Source organism: Microcaecilia unicolor, chromosome 1 (genome assembly GCF_901765095.1).
Source record: "Microcaecilia unicolor chromosome 1, aMicUni1.1, whole genome shotgun sequence".
NCBI lineage: Eukaryota > Metazoa > Chordata > Amphibia > Gymnophiona > Siphonopidae > Microcaecilia > Microcaecilia unicolor.
The window spans coordinates 307,705,593-307,730,921 of record NC_044031.1 but is presented as its reverse complement, the minus strand read 5'-3'; the positions used below and the strand labels follow the sequence as shown (position 1 = coordinate 307,730,921).

The 25,329-nt window shown below is 44.3% G+C and overlaps 1 protein-coding gene across 5 annotated transcripts in view; it reads left to right on the top strand.

Moving 5' to 3' along the window:
* The window catches only part of TOM1 (target of myb1 membrane trafficking protein), a 158,437-nt gene extending 134,399 nt beyond the window's left edge, over positions 1–24,038 (top strand). For 2 of the 5 annotated variants that reach the window (XM_030208039.1, XM_030208075.1), the window contains 5 exons: positions 10,359–10,434; positions 10,844–10,912; positions 12,047–12,106; positions 12,837–12,876; positions 20,385–24,038. In XM_030208039.1, the coding sequence (XP_030063899.1) occupies positions 10,359–10,434; positions 10,844–10,912; positions 12,047–12,106; positions 12,837–12,876; positions 20,385–20,530 (391 nt within the window). In that variant the 3' untranslated portion in view covers positions 20,531–24,038. The remainder of the gene's footprint in view (positions 1–10,358; positions 10,435–10,843; positions 10,913–12,046; positions 12,107–12,836; positions 12,877–20,384) is intronic. The other 3 variants (XM_030208048.1, XM_030208057.1, XM_030208067.1) reach the window with 3 other exon arrangements.
* Positions 24,039–25,329: the final 1,291 nt, after the last annotated feature.

The following is a 25,329-nucleotide window of genomic DNA, read 5'->3' as shown; positions in this document are numbered from 1 at the left end:
AAATAATCTTCAACCACATTGATCTGGCTTCAGGCCAGGCCATAGCTGTGAAACTATTATCACAGCACTTCTTAGTGATCTTCATTCCACTATTGACAAGGATAATATTACCATCAGTGTCATTAGGTCTCTCGATGGCATTTGATCTCATTAGCCACAATTGCTTGCTTTCTAGTTTGTCTGAATTTGGCATTTCTGGAACAGTTCTTTCTTGGCTTGCATCATTTTTGATCACACTTTTTCAGTACTTCATTTGTCTTCACTATCCATGAATTATCTGAGCCCTTGTGGGGTTCCCCAGGGTTCAGTCCTAGCATCTTATCTTATTCAACAAAATTTTAAATTGGGATCATGGCATTAATTTGTTTTATTATGCAGATGATATTTTACTTATTCACCACATGGGCACCTTATCTCCTGATGTATCTAGGCTTAATGCTGCTTTAGACCTGGTTTCTACTTGGTTTGACACAGAACCAATTAATTCTTAATCCTTAAAAATCTGTTGTCTGTTGGATTACCAATGATGCAGCTGTACCAACTATTTCACCTGTGAAATCAGGTGATATCAGGTTTGTTCAACATTTCACATACCTCTGTATCATTCTTGACCAGCAGCTTTCTTTTGAACACCAGATATTATCCATTATCGGAACTTGTTTCTACTCTGTCAGTTTAGAGCACATTGATTCCTACTTGGATGACAGTTTACAAATGACATTTCTTAACACCTAATGACATGCTTGGATTACTGTAATGTAATTTATTCAAGCCTTCTGCAGTATGTTATTCATTGTCACCAAACAGTCCAAATTACTGCTGCTCATATTCTCGCACGAGCTTCCAGGTTTTATCGAATCACTCCACTCCTCGTTAAACAACATGGTCTTCTAGTAGCCTCTCATATCCAGTTCAAAGTGATGACCCTCCCACATAAGGATGCATACAAGCACCCTTGTGTAGCTCTCCAGTTTGTTTGATCCTTATGTTCCTTTAATGACCGTTGTCTGTGTATTCCACAAAATACATTATGAGAGCACTAAGTTGTGTGTGTCTGCCTTGCACCTGCTCTTTGGAATTTGCTTCTATCTAATATATGCCCGGAGTCTTCTTACCGCCGATTTAGAGTTCTAACTTATTTTTTGGGCCTGTGGCAGGGGGGGGGCGGTCCGCACCGGGTGCACGCCGCTGGAGGGGTGCCGCGCGCCTGTCGGCTCTTCGTTTTCATGCTCCCTTTGCCCCAGAACAGGTTACTCAGCCTAGCCAGTGATATCTCTGGCCATGAGCTGTAGATAGATGCTAGAAGGTATGTGGTGAGAGAAGGCATATATGGTAGAGCCTTCTGGAGGATGGTTCAGTGTTTTTAAGTTAGGTATATTGTGGGAGGAGATGCACCGTGGAATCTGGCGAATCTATTTACTGAATAAAAACATTGGTATAGGTCAGTGGTTCTCAAACCTAGTCCTGGAGGCACCCCAGCCAGTCAGGTTTTCAGGATACCCACACTGAATATTCATGAGAGAGATTTGCATGTACTGCCTCCACTGCAAGCAAATCTATCTAATTTATATTCATTGTGGATTTCCTGAAAACCTGACTGGCTGGGGTGCCTCCAGGACCAGGTTTGGGAACCACTGGTATAGGTAGGTAATAGGGATCAGAAACATCTGACAAAGCACTTCCTGAATGCTGCAAAACTAGTAGTGGCTGCCTGTTGGATAGGGTGGAGATCACCTGGAAAAAGCATAGGGTTAGCAAAGTTCTGGAATATTAGAAACATGGAACACCTCACAGCACACTGGAGACAGTAGATACAAAAATGTAATAGGATGTGGGAACTGTTTAACAGAATATACGGAATAGATTAGAGGCAGAGGGGGGAAGTAGATTTGAAATAAAGACAGAGCCACATGGGGAGGATTAAGAATGGGTGTGGGTTTGGGATGTATTGTGTAAGGGTTCACAGTTGAGCTATCATTAAGGAACAGACCTTTTCCTAAGGCACTTTTTACAGTCTACAAGTGACCTCACTGGTATGAGCAGGCAAAACCACCCCACACTGGAGAGTAGGCAGAACAGGACTGGAACCCCGGACTGGAGTTGCAGCAGAGGCAATCAAGCAGGAATAAGCAGAGCAGGCACACTTAAACTTCACCTGCGCTTGGCCACTTTTCACAAGGAGTTGAGCCCCCGGCTGCAGGTGGCTGGCAGGACTTACTGGGCAAGGCAGGACTGGATACCCACTAGGCTGAACCAGGACTGAGGGTCAGAGGGGAAAAATACAGGGACAGCAAGGCAGGGAAAGGATAAGCTAAAGGACAGGACTGAAAGCTGCAAGCAGCCACTAAAACAGGGAACAAAACACTGAATAACAAGACACAGAACTGAAAGCTGCAGAACAGCCACTAAGACACAAACAAACAAAGTCTAAACACAAGACTAACCCAGAGACAGGACTAGCAAACAACCAACCTAATCTAACTACCCACTGACTAACTAAAACAGACAAGAAGCAAGGCAAGGAACCAGACTGAGCAGAAGTGCAAACAGCTCCCCAACAAACCTCAGGGCCTTAGGCGATGCAAAGACAAAGCAGAAAGGTTTCCAAATGGCTAATAAGCCCAGCAGCTGCTGAGGCTCAGCTGCAGCAATCACCAGGCAACTACGGGAGCTGTGCAGGTTCAAACAAAAAGAGCAAGTCTGGCAGTCTGGAAGATCCGGACCGGACTGCGCTGAAATCTGGAACAGGTGACAGCAACCAGACAGTCCATTGCAGCCACCAGGTCTGGCCACCAGGTGGTGAGAAGAAGGAGAGCACGAAACATGGGTACAACCATAACACTGAGTCACACCATCTTTGTACCTCCCACAACACATTCAGCATATGCTTAATTTTATCAGCTACCTGTTGCCAAGCAATGAAATCAGACTGATCAATATGAATAATCTAGGAAGGAGCTTCCCCAAGCGCTCTGCTCAATTTAGATATAAAAATTTTGGCTAAGATTATGGCAAAAGAAATCTGATAGTAAGAGCCACATACCGCTGGGTCCCGGCCAGGCTTCAAGAACACAAAAATCCCTGCTTCACTCATACTAGCAGGCAAAGAACTGCCCTACATGCACCAGGAGTGGTTCAAACTCTCCCTTGAAGACCTTTATAAAATTTTGCAGAGAAATCATCAACTCCTGGGGCCTTTCCCCCTTTAATGTCCCCAAAGATTTTGACCAAAGCAAAAAGAGTATTTTAACTGTTCTGGCTTTGAACTGGTAAGACTAGGCAAACCTGAGATAAATACTCGTGGACCTCCGAATCAATAATCCCCTCTGCCCTTTTATAAAGGTTCTAATAAAACTTAAACTGGTCTCAAATCTCCCACCCCTTTATTTTAGTGATCATTTGCGAGAGCTGTCGCCCCCAAAGATGACGAGCCAACAATCGACCATACTTATTTCCAAACTCAAAAAATTTCTGCTGGACCAAATGCCAAAGAAAATCCATTCGCTCCACCTGCAGACTATGCAGCTCAGATTTACAACGCCGCAATTGCTGCAGTACATCCAGAGACCCCCTCACCGGATGAAGGCTCTCCAGATGCACTAACTGCAACCAAAGCTCCAATTCCTGATACTCTGCCACGTTTCTTCTAGGCACCCTATTTAATAAAAATGCTCACGCACTACTACTACCTTAAGAGCATCCCATAAAGTTCCATCTGACACTCCCCCGTATCAAGATCCATGCAACTACGAATAATCTCCCATACCTCCTCACAAACCCGCTTATCCCCTAAAATACTTTCATTCAATCTCCAAAAGGTTTGGTGTCTCTCTCCCTCCAGGCCCTGAAACACAGTCCAAACTGGGGCATGATCAGAAACATATATACTCTCTATATTGGAATGCACCACCCGATCCCAAATCTGACAGCTACACCACAGCATATCTATATGTTTATAGGTATTCTGTGCATAAGAGTAGAAGGAAAAAGACTGTTGCCGCCAAACATCCTACACATCCAAATCTTTAACCAACTGCGACATGTTCTTATGATGTGCCAAACTCGAACTGCTCCCACCCTTGGAATGGTCCAAATCTGATGGCGAAAGATTCAAAGTGCCTCCCATCACTATGACCCTCTGCACAAATTGAAATAAACTGTCTTGCACTGTTCTAAAGATGTCCCCTTGACCCATATTTTTATTTATTTATGAGGATTTATTTACTGCCTTTTTGAAGGAATTCATTTGGGTCAGTGTACAATAACAATAAATCAAACATGAGCAATAGACATAGCAGTAAAACTATTGGGTACACAGAGATTAATTAATGTGAGCTGCTGTCCCAAACTCGCCCCTAAACATCCAAACACCTGTCTAACCTGTCCCTATAAATATCCTCATTGAAAAAAGAAATCCCTCGTCTTATATATATCACCCCTCCCCCTTTCTTCCCATCAGTGGGATCAGAATGCACAAAACACTCACTGTAATCTCGGTGGTGAAGTAAATGAGCATCCGGGTCTCCTGAAGCAAAAGAATATCCTTCTTAAGTCTCTTCAGCTCACGAAAAACAATACTGTACTTCCCAGGATCATTTAACCCATTAACATTCCAAGAGCCCACCCAAAACCCTAATCTAGACATCCCTCCCTTCCTTCCTGCTCCCAACCTCTGGTTGGCCCAAGTCCCCTTCTAGCCAGCAAACTCCCAGAGGAAGAGAATCAACCTTGGATAGAACACACTCTCTAGAAATAATCATAAAACCCTCCCAAACAGATCAATAAAATCCACAACAATTCCCCCACACTTCAGTGCACCCTCCCAAACAAACTTCACTCATGCCTCCCAACATAATACCAACCATATACACCCCCACCTTTCTGAATCTCTAAACCAGCATAAGAATAAAATGCAATGGATAACAGTCCAAAGTTCAGGCAGCTGTGGACGTGGAAGCCACAGGTTCCATTACTGAATTCCCTCGATTAGAGCGGACTGACTGCCAGGAGGACTTCCGTTTGGTGTTTTCTCCGGAACAGGCCGCCCAGGGAAAACCCAGGTCTGACAAAGCCTTCCACACCTGCACTGTCGTCTGCACCCTGCGCTATTGACCAGCCACAGTTAACAACAGTCCAAAAGGATAAGAGCCATTAATAATGCAGCCCAGCCTGCTGTAGATATTTGTTAACTTCCTGCAAAGCCCTCTGCCTCAGAAGGGTAGCTTTATCCAGGTCTTGGAACACCATGATTTTATAGTTCTCCCAGTGAACCTCACCCAGAGCCCTAGCTTTCCTCCACCCTGCCTCCTTCACAGCAAAATCATGAAAGCAGGGTATAATATCACAGGAAGCAGTCTCAACGCTGAGGTCCAAAGCTTCTATGGGCCCTTTCCAACTTTATCTCAGGCTCAGCAGACTCTCTCACCTCTCCATGGGCTGAATGCAAATAAATGCACAAAGTTACCGAACCACATGTACACAATTTTTATACATATCCAACTCAGGAATTCCATTGAAACGCAAGTTGCATCATCTGGAGTGTTTTTCCAAGTCCTCCAGAGCTGCCTGGATATCTGCCTGCTCTTTCCGTTCAGTTTGAAGCGCCACCCACAATGTTTGCAGCTCGCCATCAGTCCCATCAGCCTCTTCCTTAGCCTGCTCCAAGCGATGTCCAATGTTGTGCACTTCCACCCAAAGCTCCAATACTGCTGTCTGAATGTCCTTCCGAATTGCCGACATTTCAGCCTTCAGCACTTTGAACCAGTGAGCAACATCCCGGTTTGTTAATTCCCCATTGCTCATCATGGACTACACATGGTTCTCTGTATCAGATTCAGGGTCCTCCATCATCATTTTGCACTTCATCACCACTTCCTTCTGACCGGCCCCTGAAGTGCGGTCCCAGGAATCAGCGCTGTATTTAAAAATTTCAAGCCTCTTTCAGGTGGGCATATCCAACACCACACGAGGAGAAAAGTATTAAAACCTCTGGAGGTACAGGATTATGTGATATTTCCTCCAGACTCTGACAGAGCAGAGTTCTCAAGCGTCCATCTCTCAGCGATGACCTCACTTCCTCCATTTTGAATGTTGTCTTGTATTGCTCTTGTTGAAACATGGACCGTTTCTAGTCTTTGAATAATCATTGCTTCCTTTCACTTCCGACTTCTATCTGTGACCTGTTATATTCTTCCTACCTGACAACATTTTGTGTTATTTCTTCTGATTTGCCTGCTACTGATTTTCAGGAAAGACACCCACATTGAATATACAGATGAGAGATTTTGCTTGTTGATGGCCATGATGGATTCAGTTTCAGGTATTTGGCTTAAGAAAGAGATGATGGTGTTAATTGCTTTGGATCTCACAGCCGCCATTGATTTGGTGGATTATTCACTTGTATTGAAGAAGTGTAAGAAGGTGGATTTAGGAGGTAGAGTCCTGACCTGGCTTAGCTAATTTCTCATGAATAGAACTTAGCAGATCAAGACAAATGGGGTGTCTGGAGGAAGATTTTGTTTGTGGAGTGCCATAGGGCTTGGTGTTTACTCCACTTCTCTTCTTTTTAACATCTGTCATAATCCTCTAGGTTTGTTGCTTTCATCTTATGGCTGAATATAATTTTAAAATATTTTTATTCTTTATTTATTTACAGCATTTATATCCCACAATTCCCCACCCATGTGGCTTACAACAAACTACATAAAAACACAGCATGTTAGGGGTCAAACAATTAATGTCCTAGAAGTTTAATGGGGAAAAGGCAAAGCGAGGTAGAGAAAGAGCAGCGGTGAGTAATGTGACACCGGGGTAAGACAGATCAGAAGGTAGAGATGCCTGGCGGGAGTGATGCATACGTTTTGCCAAATAGAAAGGTCTTGAGGCGCTTTTTCAAAGTTTATTAAATTTTATAAACAGACATCAAAAAGATACAATCCCTTTTTTTTTTACTCTCTCTCTCTCTTTATATATATATATATATCCATTCCATCCCCCTTGCCTTCAGAAGTCATAACCCCAACTGATCCTATGGCTGTCCTTCCACATCCAGCATCTCACCCTAGGGCTATGTGGCGGTGTTGTTGTTGGGGTTTTTGTTTTGTTTTTTAATGTGAATGACATTCAAATTGTTTCCTTTGGGGTCAGAACCAGAGGACGAGCTACCAGTAGTAAATCAATGCCTGGAGCAAGTGGTGACTTGGTGTTGCCATAGCTTGTTGGTTCTTAATAAGCAGAAAACTGAGATTCTAGTACTCGGAGGAGAAACAAATTTTGAGTTATCTCTGAAGTTAATGGTTGGCAATGTGTTAGTATCCCCCACACTTACGGTTAAAACTTTGGGGGTTTAAATGGATAATAGGCTCATACTTGAACTGCAGATTTGAGCAGTATTAATAATGCATTTTTGAGGCTTTATGTAGACAACAAACTATTTTCAGCTATATCTTCTTTGTGTATTGCAACAAATGCTCTTGTGATCTGCATGGTGGACAATTGCAACCTTCTTCATCTTAAACTTTCAAATTAAGATGATTATAGATAATTAAAATGCAGTAGCCATGCTTAATACCAGATTGCTGGAATTGCTGGAAGTGTCTGGCAGGATATTGGAAGACTGGGCATCCAAATGGCAGATGAAATTTACTGCGGACAGAGTCAAAGGGATACACATTGGGAAGGATAATCCAAATTATGGTTACCTGGTGCTAAACTTAGGAGTCAGCACCCAAGAAAAAGATCTAGGTGTCATTGTAGACAATATGCTTAAATCTTCTGCCCAGTATGTGGCACCAGTTAAAGAAGCAAACATGATGCTAGGAATTATTAGGAAAGAGGTGGAAAATAAGACAAAGAATATTATAATGCCTCTGTATCACTCTATAGTGCAAACTAACCTTGAATATGGTTGCTGTATCTAAAAACAAATATATGTCGGGATTAGAATAGGTTCAAAGAAGAGCGACCAAAATGATAAAGTGGATGGAACTCCTTTCATATGAGGAAAGGCTAAAGAGCTTAGGGCTCTTCAGCTTGGAAAAGAGATGGCTGAGGGGGGGGGGGGGGGGGTGGATATGAATGAGGTCTACAAAATCCTGTGTGGTGTAGAATGGGTAAAAGTTAACTGTTTTTTTTTTTACTCTATCAAAAAGTACAAAGGCTAGGGGACTTATTGCTAGAGGATGTGGTAACAGTGGTTAGCGTATCTGGTTTAAAAATGGTGTGTACAGGTTCCTGGAGGAAAAGTCCATAGTCTGCTGTGGGGGAAGCCACTGCTTGCCCCGGGAATTGGTAGCATGGAATGTTGCTACTATTCAGTGGCGTAACAAGGGAGGCTGCCACCCGGGGCGGTTAGCTGTTGCACCCGCCCCCCCGGGTGCAGCACAATGATATCCCCCCCCCCCCCCCTTCGGCACATTAACACCCCCCCCCCAGACCCAGTGCCTACCCTCCTCAACTCTGTCCAACCAGCTCCCGCACCCTACCTTTAAAGAAATCTCAGAAGCCGTGGCAAGGCGCAGCGCCTCGCGCCTGCATGTAAAAGAAGTGTGGATCATCTCATCGGGCCTTCCTTCACTCTGTCTGTCCCGCCCTTGCGGAAATAGGAAGTTGCGTCAGCAGAGGGTGGGACAGACAGAGTGAGGGAAGTCCCGATGAGACGATCCACACTTCTTTTACATGCAGGCGTGAGGCGCTGCGCCTTGCCTCGCCACGGCTTCCGAGATTTCTTTAAAGGTAGGGTGCGGGAGCTGGTTGGATGGAGCTGAGGGTAGGCACTGGGTCTGGGGGTGTTGATGCACCGAGGGGGGGGGTGTCATCGTGCTGTACCGGGGGCGGACCCCCCCCCCCCGCCCCCCCTGCTACGCCACTGCTACTATTTAGGATTGGCCACTGTTGGAAGCAAGATATTGGGCTAGATGGACCATTGGCTTGACCCAGTATGGCTATTCTTATGTTCTTATGAGATTTTGGCTCTCACTTGGCCACTCAAACATTTGCCTGATTGTACCTTGGCATGCCACTGTAGCTTTAACTCTCTGCTTTGAGTTGTTATGCTGAACGGTGAACTCATGTCCCAGTTTCGGCTTTCTTTCAAAGGACAGCAGATATTCTTCAAAGACCCATCTAGGGTGGCAACCCAGGACATCATGTAACAAGGAGTGGGCAGCATAATCATTGCTTCGGCACCAGTTGTTTGTGGAAGGGGCATGGCTCGGTCAAGTTGTCTTCTTCCCTCTCACCAAAGGCATCACCCACCCCTGAGCTGGCCCTGGATTTTCTGTACTCCATTCATTCTTCCTTTTAATCTGACAAGTTTCCAGTCCTTGCTGATGAAAAAGCCCTATAAAATTCACCACTACCACTCTACTTCACTGCAGGGATGGTGTTTTGTGTGATGTACTGTTTGGGATTGCACCAAACATAACACTTTTCTTTCAGGATAAAATAATCTATTTCAGTTTCATCAAACTAAAACCCTTTTTGCTACAAGGCTGTAGTACCTTCTGAGTATTCCTTTGTGTGCTTCAAATGGGATCAAGGTAAGCTTTCTTGAGTAATGGTTTCCTTCTTGCCACCCTACCATCCAGGCCAGATTGGCGGTATGCTCGGGATATTGTCACATGCACACGTTGATCAGTCTTGGCCATGGAAACCTGCAACTCTATCAAAGTTCCCAAGTCCATTTGGCCTACATTGTCTTCCTAATCAATCTGCTTGCTCAATTATCCAGTTTGCAGGGATAATCTAGCCTAGGCAGGATCTCAGTGGTGCTATACACCTTTACTTCTTGAATAATCATCCTTGACTGTGCTCCAAAGAGATAGTCAAGACCTTTTCAATTCTTTTCACTGTCCTGGAACTTTTGCCAACCCTTTGGCGTTCATGATTGGGTCTTTGTCTTCAAATGCATTACCCAGCAGAGAGAACCAACAGGACTTGCTCAGTTTATCTTGTTATATGAAATGAGTACAGTTTAATACATGTAAGGCCAATACCCTTGGTATGTGTTTTTGAAGGTGATTGGTTGCATCAAAGCTTGCACTTATCTAACAAAGCTATTCCATGCTTTTTTTTTCTGTGTCAATTTCTAAGGATTTCTGGAATGTTTTCTGCTGTTGTGGGGTAAGATGTATGGAAATATAGAACATGTTTAATTCAGTTGTCTTATAGGGCATAAGGCAATAAGATGCACATTTTGGAGGGGGAGCATAAACTTTCTATAGCCATCGCAAATCCAATAACTTCAGTATCCTTTTTTTGAACAAAGAGCTTTAAATACTTAGGATCTCAATGTACCAAGCTGGCATGTTATCCTTTGTAAAGAATAGAAAAACAGTCCCTTCTTTTCCTCTTGACAGTGTGAAATATGAGGATCCTCAAGCAGCCACAGGACTGGCCGGAGCCCTGGACACTAGACAGCAGAACACCGGAGCTGTAAGTAGAATTCCACATACATAATGTGCTGAGATTGCTAAATGATGACTAGGCATTCAGATTTCTCTATATCTCAGCAAGAAAACAGATTTAATGAGTATGAGAGAAAATGTGCTGAAAATCTCCAGAGGGCTCTGAACTAGGAATTGAACTTCTGTTTGTTTGTTTTGTGGTCTGTCTTTGTTCTGTTTCATTTTTGCTTTCCATGGATTTCAGCCCTGAAAGGAAAACCAGTGCGGATATTTCTGCCCTGAAAAACACACTCCAGTTCCCATTAAGGAGGAGAGTGTAGGGGGATTGTGGATTAGGTCTCTCTTTGCCCAGCTGCCAAATCTTCCTCTGCCTCCTGCCCCCTCCCCACCTCGTTCCCCTGTTCCTTGCTTTAGCTCAGTCTGGAATATTTCTTAAGCAGATGGAACCTCACACGGCTCTTGGCAGCTCAGAGATATTGAATAACTGGATGACCAGACAAGGAATGGTGAGAATGGCACAGTTGCCGAACAACCTTTGGGGTGGGGCCCACTGACGATGGGACTGGAGTAGGGCATACCAGGTTGGGGAGGAGGAGGGTGAGACTTTATCAGCTGATGCCATGTTCTGACCAGTGTAAACCAGAGCTCAAGAGTTACTAGAAAGAAATCTTATTGGTTCTGGAGAAAAGTGTCTGAGGTTTTGTTGGTGGTGGTTGTCTTTAAATAGTTGAAGCATGACCACTTACACCACCTCTTGAGGGGAAATCCCTCCCACCCCTGGTATGCCACATTTCCAATGTCCACTCTTGAGCCCTGGGTTGAGGAAAGGTTGCTTTTTGGAGCTGATGGTTTCTGTCCCCTGTTCCCTGGCTAATACCCCCCCCCCCCACGAATGCATTGGGTAAAAAGGCATAACTTACCATGGCTCACCCACCAGGGGAAGTGCGTGGTCAGACAACCTGTTTGTTTTTTTAACAGGGGTCAGACTAGCTCGTCTGCTCAGGGAAAGTGGTGGTGGGTAAGGTTTGTGGCTTTTCTTTGTGGCATAAGTGGGTTTAGAAGAGGATGGTGTTGCTTTCTTCTAACAGACATGCAGAGAGGACAAAGGGAGAGCTTTATTTATTTATTTTTGCCTGGATCCATGCTCCAGTGCTGCTGTTTTTAATCTGGAGAACTTCAACTCTGGTTTTCTGCCTCCCCCCCCCCCCCCCCCCCCCCCCCCCCCCCAAACAGGCTTCATTTTCAAATATGCAAATTTAACCTGCTGCTTTGACCAAGTATCTGAAAATGATTTTCTCAGCAATATTCATTGTTGATCTCCTGAATACCAGACCTGTTTTGGGGCTTTGAGAGCTGCAGTGAAGAGGAAATCCCTTTTTTGACTGGGGAGACAGAAGGCACCAGTGTGAGGGAATAAAAGCTGAGATGGAGGAGGCTAGCAGTAGTTTCTCGAGGTGGTGGAGGACTCCTTCCCCCTTTCTCCCTCCTCTCCCCCCCTTGCCTCTGTCTCTGTTGCATGTGTCTCTTGTACAGTGGGAAAGTGGGCAAATTAAGACTATTCAGAGATTCGGCATTGAGGATGTGTGAATTTGTTTGCTTTTTAAGACTAGATATATGGGTCTCTCTCTCCTTAACAACAGATTCCTGTCACACAAGCTTGCCTTATGGATGATATTGAGAAGTGGCTCTCCACGGATGTTGTAAGTTTTGTTCTTGGCAGGTAGTCTTGAGCCGGAGTGACCGGAAAAACTCCATGTGACATAGGACAACCTGATCACAGAGACTTATATGTACATTTCTGGGCAGTCTGTCTCCCCACATTCAGGGAGGCAAAAGCAAGAGTGGCTCAGCGTGTTCTAGGTGAAATATTAACCTGATAACTGTAATTTGAGCATGCCTGCCTCGTTACAGGCATCTCTCGTATTGCCTGTCTGAATAAGCTGCTCAGTGCTTCCTCAGGAGATGGTCTAAGGTTGAGGGTACTTGTGGTATCGTTGCCTCTCAGAAGGGCACTGCGTTTGTGCAACTGCCAACACAAATACAGCTTCAAAACCAGGAAGAACAGGGTAGAGCAGCGGGTTGAGAACCAGGGAAGCCAGGGCTCACATCCCTCTTCTCCTGCTGATATGACTTGCTCAAGGTCACAAGAAGCATTTCCTTCCATTCTCTCAGTTGCAATCTCTAGAGAAGGGAAAAAATACTGTACCTGAATTGTTACTTGGCTGGTGCTCAGATTTGGAAAGATGAGTAATTTGGATCCAAATCCAGACACATGAATGTATGTAGGTAGCTGAATTTTGTCACCGAGACCGCATGTGCAAATGAAACATCTTGGTTCGGTGCTGTTGGGTTAGATGGAGGAACGCTGTACATGTTCTTTTCACTCTTGACAGTTGTTTATCATTTGTTTGTTTGTTTTTTCTATTGCAGCAGGATGACCTGCAGGACACAGAAGGTGTCACGAGTGAAGGTAATATGTTTGCTTCATAGTATGCGTTTGTTTTTGTAGGGTTATGAGAGAGTCTAGAGCTTGTGTCCCTGCCATGCAGAGAGGTTAGCACTTCAATAGGTGCTGGTACCTCTTCAAGCTTTATGCCACCCTCCTGGATTGCTACATGGAGTCAGGCTTAAGGGAGTTCCTCCTTTGAAGCTGGGGTGGGGTCTCACCTGCCAGAGCAAAACATGAAAGGGTAGGGGGTCAGCGTCTCCTTCTCTTCCCAGAAAGCCCATCAGATTAGTCCTCGGAGCCTTTCTGTGTAGCTAGGAAAGGAGGGGGGGTGCTTAGCCAGGCAGTTAAAATCTAGAGATTGGGTGCAGTGGTCCTCTAGGATCTTGGTTGTGTGCTTCCTCGCCCAGCCTCGGTGGTTTGGATCAGATCCACATCTAACTGGAACAGCAGTAATTCTAGGAAATCAAAAAAAGATATTTTCTAGTAAAGCAGTTCTGTATAAAAATATCCAGCCTCTCCCCACCCCCACCCCCGGTCCCCATCGGCATTTGATTTAAATGCTGGCTGGCATGGGTTTTTGTTTTTTTTTTAGACTCAGATGTTCAAGCGCTGGAATCCAGTATAACCTAACTGGGTACTTGCGATACTCGGACCAGTGTCTGGATAAGTAACAGCCTTTCTGCTATCCTGACTTTATCCAGATAGTCGTTAAACAGACTAAATATCACTGCTAACCAGATAACCTGAAACTCCACTCATGGGCAGTCCAAAGGAGTTTCAGCAGCATTATCCTGACAGTGCCAATGAGAGTTTGGGTATGGCCCCAGGGCACGGGACTATAAAATCCCCAGTTTCTTTTAAGTTGGCTTGTTGGGTTTACAAGATTTTTGAAGGCTCTTGCTCTGATTATCTAGCAGGTCTATTTTCTTTTCCAGTATCACCTACCATTTCTATGGTAGGGAATTCTCGGCTTCTTTATTTTCCTTTGCTCTATGGAATTAAACATAAAAAGCTCTTTGCAGTCAACTTTTGTATATCGGGCTGTTTGATTTTGGTATTCTTTACCTATTAAACTTAGAACAATGCCAACTTATCTGTCTTTTTGTAAAGGTTTTCACCTATCTTTTTTAGAAATCCATATGTTTAACTAGTGTATTTTCTTTTTTATTGCTTGTAACCCACTTTGAACTAGTTTACTTGGAGTTAGCGGTCTACAAGTATCAAATCGTAACTGCTCCTACTTGGATCAGTCCCATGGAATACTGACCCAGTCGGTTTCACTTATTCAGACAATTAAAGGTGGCCTATGACCAAAACAAAGAAATTTGGAGTTGTCTTAGTATAAGTACCTATAGTAGAAGACATCAAGGCATCATAAAACTGTGTTAACACCACTCTGATACATTCAGAACAAAAACACAACATCCAAAGCTCAAGCCTGGCCTCCGGGGAGAAGACCTTGAAAAGTGGGAATCATGAATGTAACGAGTGCATTTCTTTAAATCCAAAAATAACCCCCATAAGTATTGTGGCGAAGAATTAGGCTTTTTAAATGAAAGCAAGAGATGGAAGGCAGATTGATGGTTTGGGAGTTAATTAATGCACATCCAGGAGCAGAGAGAACTTGCTGCCAGATAGAGGGATTTGTGCTCTGAAGAACAAGCCAAACACTAGTAAATTTTGCAGACAGAATTGCTGTGCCTCTTCCAAATGCTTCTCCTAAGTCAGTGCTCCAGGCCAGTAGTAAATCTGGATCTGTCTGGCAGGCTGACCCTATGATAATGGTGGTATATTACATTTAAATAAGTCCAAGTGCCAGTAGGCACATGGGCACTTGTGTAGCTCTGGGTATGTCTGACTGCACAGAGGATCTGGAAAGCCAGATGTTTGCAACAGCTGCACTAGGGATGAGTATTTTAGTTATTCTGTGGGAAGGGGGGGGGGGGGTGCAAGATGCAAGCTCAGTGTGCAATTCTGGTCGCTGCATCTCAAAAAAGATATAGTGGAACTGGAAAAGAAGGGCCACCAAAATGATTAAAGAGATGGAACGACCCTCATATGAGGAAAGGCCAAAGAGGTTATGGCTCTTCAGCTTGGAGAAGAGACAGCGGAGGGGAAATGTGAAAAAGAAAGGGAAAAGGGAGGATGGGACTTGATATACTGCCTTTCTGTGGTTACTATCAAAGCAGCTTACATACAAGTGCTTGTTTTGTACCCGGGGCAATGAAGGGTTAAGTGACTTGTCCAGAGTCACAAGGAGCTGCAGTGGGAATTCAACCCGGTTCCCCATGTTCTCAGGCCGCTTCATTAACCACTGGTTGTTTATTCTTTCAAAAAAAGTACAACGATTAGGGGACACTACATGAAGTTACATAGTAATAGTTTTAAAACGAATAGGAGAAAATATTTTTTTTCACCCAATGAATAGTTAAGCTCTGAACCTCCTTGCCAGAGGATGTGGTAACTGCAGTTAATGTAGATAGGTTTTAATAAAGGTTTGGACAAGTTCCTGGAGGAAAAATCCATAATGGTAGTTATTAAGGTAGACCTTGGGAAAGCCACTGCTTGGCCTTGGAATTAAGTAGCATGGAATCTTGCCACTTCTTGAGACTCTGCCAAGTACTTGTGAACTTTGGCCCCTGTTGGAAACAGGATACTGGGCTAGAAAGACTTTTGGTCTGATCTAGTAGGGCAACTGTTATGTTCTTAGGAAAGCCTGTGTCCTTATATACCCAAAAGGGAAGTATTAAAAGATAAATTGACATGTCACATAGGCATAGATTAGGGTGGGCATTGGGGGGGGGGGGGGGGGGGCTGTGGGTCTCCCCACAAATGTTGCAGATGCTAGTGCTGCATTAGTCCTGTTGCCACTGTGATTTCCTTTCCTTGTGCTGCTTCCCCTGCCATCACCTACACCACAATCAGACAGACTACACCAGTACTTAAGCAGTGTGGGCAGGAGTGGCTGGGCACACAGGATGGGCAGCTGCTCTTTCTGCTTTCCTTTACTGTTGCTATGTTAAATCGAGCAACATGCAAGTGATATTTCAAGTATTTCACGGCATAAAAAGGTCCAAATGGGAACAGTACAAAAAATAGCTGCTGGCAAGGGAACAAACTGAAACTTGCCATACTGTGCTCATTGAAGGAGCTTCTATCCCTGAAAATATTAATGAGAAAATCCAGGAAAGGTAAAAAAAAATTTTAAACGAAGATGGCTTCCTTCATAGCACAGTTCTTTGTTTCAAAAGAGAAAGGGTGCATTGGAGGAAAGAGCTTCATTCTTGGAAGATACTGTGATGCTGCTGCAGCTCAAAAGTCAAAAGCACTGCCGAACTAGTTAGGGCTGTGAAGATAAAAATCTGGTAGAATTTGGGGAATCCAGAGGGAATGTAGGGTGAACGTTGGTGAAATTTATGGAGACATTAATTAGTTTCCAAAACATTAGTAGATTGGAAGAGTGAACAAAGTGAATTCCAGAGCAGCAGCAGCAACAACAAAAATTTGAGACCAATGTAAATCATGTACGTGGATTCTCAAAGGCCTGCCTCCACAGTTTCCTTTGTCTTCTATGCAGACTCGGTTCTGGTGGCAGCAGCAAGGGGTGGGGGGGGGGGGGGGGGTGCTGGGCACTGATGGGGGGAGGGGAAGAAAAGGAGAGAGGTGCTGGGCTACAGGTGGGAGCAAATGGCTGATGGTTTACCTAGGGCAACAGATACCCTTGGGCTATCCCTGCCTGGATAGTCTGCCCACTGCACAAGTTTTTCTAATATGTTAGCTTGTGCAGGAGGTGTGGGCAGAGTCTGTGTGAGTACCACCTTCACAAGCCCTGTGTCATTCATTACTCCTGCTCAGATCCCTGTGGACACTGGGATACCACCCTGCTATAGCAGCTCTGGGTAAGACCCATCAGGCCCTTTTTTCACTTGGTCCTGTATCAGAAGAGGGGAGGTCCAGGAAAACATGGGATGAGAAGCGGACAAGAGGGCTGGAGCAGTGGCGTAGGAAGGGGGGGGGGGGCGGTGGGGCGGTCCACCCCGGGTGCACGCGCTGGGGGGGGTGTCGGCTCGCTGGTTCCCTGCTCTTTCTGCCCCGGAATAGGTTACTTCCTGTTCCGGGGCAGAGAAAGCAGGGAAGCAGCAGAGCTGACGCAGCTCCCAGTGACGTGCACTAGGGGCGGATCGGCCCTCCCGCCTGCCCCCCGCTGAAAGGTAGGGTGCGTTTCTGGGGGGGGGGTATGCTCCGGAGGGGGGGGCGCTGTGCCCTGCACCCGGGGGGGGGGGGGGGCGCAGTGGCAACCCGCCCCGGGTGTCAGGCACCCTCGCTACGGCACTGGGCTGGAGATCTTTCACTGGTAGAGGGAGGGGGATCCTCTGAAATGTTTAGGAGGGTGAAATATTTAAACCTGCAGTACAGTAAAGAGTCACCCATGATGCAGGAGTCATTGAAAGTGCTGCCATAGATTGTGTACATATGGTGATATTTGTGATTTTGTAACGCTAAGGATTCAGAGCTGATATGTGTGAATGCAACTGAATAATGAGAAAAGATCTGGCTCATCTGTAAATTGCAAAGGCTTACAGAGAATTTCATTTGCCGCACAGGAATCGCTAGCGCGGCTTTGTAGAAGCCCTAAGGGGGTCTTTTACTGAACTTCCGGAAAGCACTAAAAACCAACCTGTTCAAAAAGGCATACCTATTCGACCCAACCTAAGTGCCTAAACCTCGCAACTTGGGCACCCCTTTAAATTATACCTCTCCACGTCATCAGCATATGAGAAATATTGTATTTTTGACAACTTAAATACCTTCCCCAAACCACTGAAGTAGATGTTAAATAAAATTGACGAAACTGGGAGCCTTGAAGTACTCCCTGTGCCAGTCACTTAAATGTTTTCCCTGCCAATTTACTTGGATGGCTCAGTGTTCATACATTGCCTGAAACTTCAATTTCACTCAACATATTCAACAGACAATCATGATGTAGCAAATCAAAAGCTGCTAATAAATCCAGCTGAATTAAAAATAGAATCGCAATCAGCCTGGCTTCAGTCAGTAGAGCCGCCAAAACAGTTTCAGTGCTAAATTGTGACCTAAACCCTGATTGCATAGGGTCTAATATTTGACAGTCCAGGTAATCCTGAAGTTGTTTGGCTTCCACCATTTTTGTTACCGTTGGCAACTGGGTGGTAGTTACTACACTCATGTCTACATAAGTTAGAATTCTTTAGCAATGGAGCCAAAATAATTTTCTCCATCTGTTCTGAAAAAGTCCCTGTTGGTTAACTGTTATGATAAATCAATCATTACAGTCTAACCAAAGAGTCCGGCAGATCTTTTAATAACCATGTTGTGCATGAGTCAAATAGACAGTTGCCCTTGGCCAATCTTTTTATATATTCTCCCATTTGAAGTTTAGTAACTGGAAGAAAAGTATCTCAATAACGATCACGCGGGACACTCTCAACTTCTACTGTTTGTTCATTTATCTCATACTGCTGAATCATAGTAGATGACAGCAGATAAAGACCTATACAATCTATCCAGTCTGCCCAACAAGATAAGGTATGATGCGTTACTACATTATGTATGCTTGATCTTGTCCTTACCGTTTTCAGGGCACAGACCGTAGAAGTCAGCTCGGCACTGGCCTTGTTCGCCATCTACTGAAGTTGTCATCAAAGCCCCACTCCAGCTCTTACTACATTATGAGGCATATTTTCAAAGCACTTAGCCTTCCAAAGTTCCATAGAAACCTATGGAACTTTGGAAGGCTAAATGCTTTGAAAATATGCCTCTAAGTATGCTTGATCTTGTCCTTACCGTTTTCAGGGCACAGACCGTAGAAGTCAGCTCGGCACTGGCCTTGTTCGCCATCTACTGAAGTTGTCATCAAAGCCCCACTCCAGCTCTTCCAAATCTGTCCAGGCACAATTGGGGCACAGACTGTAGAAGTCTGCCCAGCCCTGGCCTATCTGTCCAGCTACGAACAGGGCACAGACCATAGACATCTGCCCACCACTGGCCTTGTTCTCCAGCTACTGAAACTGAATCTGTCCAGCCATGATCAGGGCACAGACCGTAGGTCTGCCCAGCACTGGCTTTGCTTCCCAATTACTGACGTTTTATCTAATTACTGCTAAGTTTGTTTGGTTCCACTCCTTCTATACAGGATTCCTTTGTGTTTAGTCCATACATTTTTGAATTCCGTTACCGTTTTCATCTCCACCACCTCCTGCGGGAAGGCCTTCCAGGCATCTACCACCCTCTCTGTGAAAAAGTACTTCCTGATATTATTCCTGAGTTGGCAGCCCTGCAATAGGTGGTGATAAGGGCTATAGTGGTAATTTAAAAAAAAATGGCTGCATGCTAATGGCACGACAAGCTAATCAGAGGGAATCCGACAACACAATAAATCATAAAACAAAAAATTTCTATAGGGCCTTAGATGAAACCACAAGGAGGAGCCAGATGTAAAGGTGGCAACTTTATTCAGTGACTTGATACGGCCCGTATTTTGGCAAATGCAGGCATCAAGGGTCAGATAACAATTACAGCAAAATGTGTCTGCTTTTGTATCCTCATTTGTTATGAAGTGAAGATTTTGTAGGGAACATACATTTTGCTGTGATTATCTGACCCTTGACGCAAGCATTCACTGAAACACAGCCATGTCAGGTCATTGAATAAAGTTGCTGCCTTTATATCTGGCTTCACCTCGTGGTTCCTTCTGTGGCCCTATACACTTTTTTTGCTGCATACTAATGGCAACATTATTGCATGGCCATTAATGGGGAAAAAATAGAAGAAAAGCATTTTATGACTCTGGTAAAAATGGCCGAATTGCTCGGGAAAGAACTACTTAGATTGTAAGCCCTCCAAGGACTGAAAAATTACTGTACTTGAATGTGACTCACCTTCAACTTCTAGTGGTTGCCCAGATTAAGTTTATAATTTATTCTTGTCTTTAAAGCCTCACTTAGGACTTAGATATTTGTACAACTTTGGTAAGGAGGCGAGGGTTTACTGGTGATTCTGGGAAGGGCCGAGGCATGGTTAGGACTAGAGGAGGTTTTTTTCAGAGGACCTGCAGTTTGTTCTGATTATGTAGAGTTTTGGAGGATGATGAGCACAGGATTTTCAAGCATTTGTATCTAGGTGGAGATTTTAGGGAGGGTTTAGGTTTGCATCAGTGAGGGAGGAGCAGTATGAGGAAGATGATTGATGGCGGCTGTTATATTGTTAAAGTAGGGAGCATGATGAGTCATTTTAGGGGGTTGGGCTTTGTTGGGGGGGGAGATGTGGGGAGAGATTTTAGTGTGGGTATTTTTTTTTCATTGTATGATTTTTGTAAATGCTCTATCACAAATCACTTTGGGTATCTTAACAAGCAAAATGTAAATTTGTATAAATAGGTCAGTTTCCTTCTCTTCAGAATCTAATGCTTGGAAGTGAATAGTTAATTGCCTTAGAGGAAGAGTGTTGCTGATCTAACCTGCCTTGTTTAAATTTTCTCTCATCCCTCTCAGAGTTTGACAAGTTCTTGGAAGAAAGGGCGAAAGCAGCGGACCGATTACCAAACCTCCCTTCCCCCCCAGCGGAACAGCCTGGACCTTCCCCAAACGCCAGCCGCAGCAAACGGGAAAAAGAGGAGGACCCTCTCTTTGCGCTATAAGCTCTTTAGACTTTTACCTCAAATGCTGCTGCAGAGAGGGAGGAAGCAAACAGTGGGGGCAAGCGGACTCAAGTCTGCTCATGCAGCCATCCGATTTACAGACACTTAACACACAGGCTGCACCTTTGTTCCCCGCTGTTCTCTAGCCTCGCCTAGTGTCAATCCTACGGTGGTGTAGGGTTAAGCTGTTTACAGGAATCAGATTGCTGCCTTAGATGTTAGCTCCTCCCCTACCCTTCTTCCTTTATGGTGAGGTTTGTTCCACTACTAGGGCTGGACCAGTTGCTTTTGCTCAACACTACCTATAGCCAGCAGCTCGTTTATGGGAGAAATGTAAACCAAGCACAAAAGTGACATAAGAATAAGAAAACTGGCCAGCAGTTGCCCAGGTAAGAGGTAAAATGAGGGCGATGACTTATGTCAGACATTCACCACAGTGCCTTATTGGACTAGGCCCCAAGCTAATGCAACCCCCACTCTGTGCCGGTTCTGTGCTCTGCACAAAGCAGAGTGGGCGGATTGAAGGTACGTTTTTTTATCCATAGGACTTACTAGGAGTCCATTAACTTGTGATTGCTGGAGAGAAGAGGAATGAGAGAGACTGTGGAGGGTTTTAATAAGAGGAGTCGCCTGTACTTTCCTTCAGCTCCCCTAATGCATCTTTCCGTTTTCCTTGCTTTGGTACCATTAGCCCACCTCTTGGAACCTGCCGCAAAAGCTTAATCTGTGGATGTCACCGCTGCAGCCTGGTTAAGGCTTTACCCATGGAAAGTGCATTCTGCATCCTGTACATCAGTAGTGGACACTGACTTTCTCTCTCAGTGCCAGCTGCTGGCGCTAATTGGAGGCTATTGCAGAGATACAAGATCAGACTAGTTGTGTTAATTAACTTTACACACATCAGCAACTTCCAAAAGGCTGGGGAAATGTTACAGGTAGACAGGGATAGTGCTGTATGGGGAGGAGTGGGAGCACAAGGAATACTTCACTCATTTGTTTCCCCCAGAAAGGTATCCTGCAACAGAAGCGTATAGCCATGTGATTGTCTAACTGGTACATAATTCTCCCCATACCTCATGGTGATGTTTGCATACTCAGTACCAACCACTGTCGTTTCCTGTTTCCCCGTATGAGTTCAGGACCTGGTCATTGTTACTTCAATCTTGTCTTCCCCATTGACCTCTCCCACTACATTTGTGGTGATAACTTATACTTGAACAAAGAAAAGGAAAGGAGCAGTGCAGACATTTTCAGGTTGAAACAGAGCTGTGCTAGAACCATTCTCCTTTTACTGACATGCAACCAAGCTTAAGATAAAGCTTTAGCCTTGTTTCTGCAGCACATTGGATGGACAATCAAATTTCTTCCTGGGTCATTCTCAGATTTCTTTAAATAAGCCACAGCAGTTTCCTGTGAAACTCAGACGTAGCAGCCAGAAAGTCACATCATTCTGACTGCAATTGATTGATCCAGACTTGTGATATCATATACGTTGATCCATTGGTGATATTGGGTGACACCGGTGCTGTGAAAAATGCAGGGGAGTACTTTAAAGGAACATAAAAATAACATTTTGAATCCATACAGAGTGGGGGATTTCTTGTCACATGCACTTTGGAAACTTTCTTCTAGTCTTGTACAATACATACAAAATAGAGTTTTGTTTTTTTCTTTTTCTTTAAAAGGGATTCCTCAGACTGAAGAACTTTCTAAAGCTGGAGAACAACCGTTCGCGTTTTTGTGTTTCTCCGTTTGCCTGATTACTGATTCCTAAAAACAAATTTACTTGTAAAAGTTTTCTGTTCTGAGTTTTTCTGCTCGAGTCTTCGACCTTGACTGTTTATATTTTTAAACCTAGGGCTAAGGGGCCAAGGGTCTAACTACCTATCCTTCGTCCTATGTAAATCCATCTTGTATGAAGAAACTTAATTTCAGGCATCAGATAAGATTTAAAAAAGAACTTGGGGCAGTTATGTCTAAATAATCTGAAATTCAAATCCTTATCTGCTGTCTGCAGGTTGCACGTGCCCTGCTGCCTTTATGGGCTGAGAATACTGGAACAGGGCTTTGCCTGACTTGTAAGTGAAATGATATCCTCTGGGCTAGATAAGCCACACTGGGCCCTGCTATAAAACCACAAGAAAAGCCTGTGTCATATTAGGTAATTGTTTTGAGTTTTATTTTGTTCCCTAAAGCAGAGGGTTATACAACAGATCACACAGAGGTACAATGAAATCCCCTTTTAGCTTATATGCGAGGGGAAGCAGCCTGCCTGCATTCCCAGCAGCAGATGTGGGTCTGTGGATTCCCAGGACGATACAGACCCTAATCATGAGGTTCTGCCCTCTGTGTACCTTCTCTAAATTGATCTCCTTTTCAAATTATTCTCACAGCAATACTCGCTAAGATCATGAAGCAGCTAGCTGCATGTCATAGGGTTAGGGAGAGGTAATTGTGCCATATACAACCTTCTTTTTATGATCCCTGTTACTAAAAAGAAAAGTACAACAGTGAGCGTTTCCATGCAGTGGGCCAAAATGAAGACTGGCTCAGTCTGGCCTTCAAAACTGGCTTTTCTTGGAACTGCAGTAGTAACCAAACTGTGGCCACCAAATAACTCTAGGTCATAAACATTCAGTGGCCAGTTAAACTTGTGGTGTTGGTGTGGTTTTTTTTTTTTGTTTTGTTTTTTGTTTGTGGTTCCTAGTTTTAGAATAGCAGAGGGTGCTACAGGACAAGACTAAGGTGTGTTGAATGAAGTAAGGCGTGATCTAAGCTGTTTCCAGCATATTCTGGCCATGTGTGGAGCTTTCTAGGACTTGAACCTTGATAGTTGAAAGCCCCTGAGGTAATATGGGAAGGGAATAGGGTCATATTTGGTTTCCAGTGAGAGCGGGTACAGTCTTCAATCCTTTGGGAAGCACATGCCCTGAATCATTTCAGTACATCTTCCTTTTTTTTTTCTGTGTGCACATTGCCTCATATTTCTACTGTGGACTGTAACTCCATATACTAGAGGGTGGGGGGTGGAGTAGGGAGGCAGAAAATGGCCTAGACCAAACTTGTCCGGGCCTGCCACAGCCAGTCAGGTTTTCAGGATATCCAGCGTGGAATCCGCATGAAGAAAGTTCTACGTACATCAGAGACCTAGCATCTGCAAATTTGATCTCATTCGTACTCCTTGTAGATATCTGAAAATCTGATCCCAAGATAAGTTTGGAAAGCCATACATCATACAGCCAGTAGCTGTTCGAGTTTCAGTAAATATCTCTTGGTGTGGTTTGTTTTCATGTTTTTATAGGTGGATGGAAAACGTTTTTGTAATCATAATCATGGATTGTGTGTAAGAAATGATGACAGGTGTAGCACCATGGTTACTTGAATTGAGTTAATTATTTACATGCAATGATTTCTCCAGCCCTTTTGTAGTTGAATGGCCGTTTTGATTCTGAATCCTGTGGGAATATGTGTTGCCTTTTCTATTGCAAATAAAAAGTATTGAACTCTCCAGCAGCGTTCTTGCCCAAGTGTTCTTGTGGGAGGGAGGGGAAAGAAGGAAATGGGTTACATGTTTTGAGTCTGAGTAAGCCACCGCGGCCCCCCCTTTTCTTCCCCAGTCTGATGTATCACCATGAATGTCTTAATAGAAGTGCCACTGGCCAAACTGTTAAAAAAAAAATTATATCTATTTGTTTTGTAACCAAAGCATCTGATTTTTACAGGGCAGCTTGCTGCTTTTAAATATAATGTCGCTTTCAGAGGGTCATTAAAAAGCACACCATGTTAATTATACATGATCGCCACTAATAAGACTGAAGCAAGAAAACCAGAAGGTTGTGGCAAAACAGAAAAGGTCAGCATGAGAGATTATTCTGTCCAATATGTGGAGAAAAGAGAAGATCAAGTGCCAACAAATGCAGTCAGTGGCCAAGAAGATGCGAAAGGATACAGGAATTGTCTTGACTGTATTGGGTGTCAGCAGCCTGATTGCAAAGAAGCAAATACAAATTTCACTTTAGGAAACTCGGAAGAAAGGGAGGGGGGTTCTGTTTGGCACAATGTGAATATTAACATGAGCCCTGGCTTATGAGTGTTCATTTGTGTCATGGTATGTGCAAAACCTAATCCTTTTGGTTTGGAAACACTGGATTTAAAAGTGCAACCCTATTTTACCTGTTACATATACCTTTGCTGAAGATTATAATACAAAATTGCTTGAGCACGAAAGGGTTTATAAATATCTAGGAGTAGAAATGAAGATGCAAAAATACAGTTAGGTTTACTGAGAGAAAAGATTGGCAAGGAATATTACAGAAGACAGATATTGTAAAATGCTTTAGGAATAAGTTACAAGCCATCAATCAGTGTGCATCCTTACTCTCAGGGCCGCGGAGAGGGGGGGTTAAGATTCCCTCAGGCCCTGCCTCCAAGGGGGCACCAGCAAGGCTTCCGGTGGAAGGCAGGGTAACATGGGCAGAAGAAGGCTGGATTGCTCTCCTGCTCCTGTGTGCCAGACTTGGGCCCTGCACTCTGCTGCCACAGGACCTTCTTCCTGCCTCGTCTCACCGCCTCCTATGTTAAGTGCTTCCTGTTTCCGCATAGGTGGGAGGGAACGCGGCAGGAGGAAAGACCTGTGGCAGCAGATCAGAGTACACATTAAAGCAGTAACCTTGGTCCTGGCACACAGGGGCAGGAGAGGGAAGACAGACCGAGGGAGCAAATACAGTAAGTGACAGTCAAACTGTGGGGGGTAGCACAGGGAGGCCCTTAACATTGTTTGCCCTGCTTACTGTCATTCA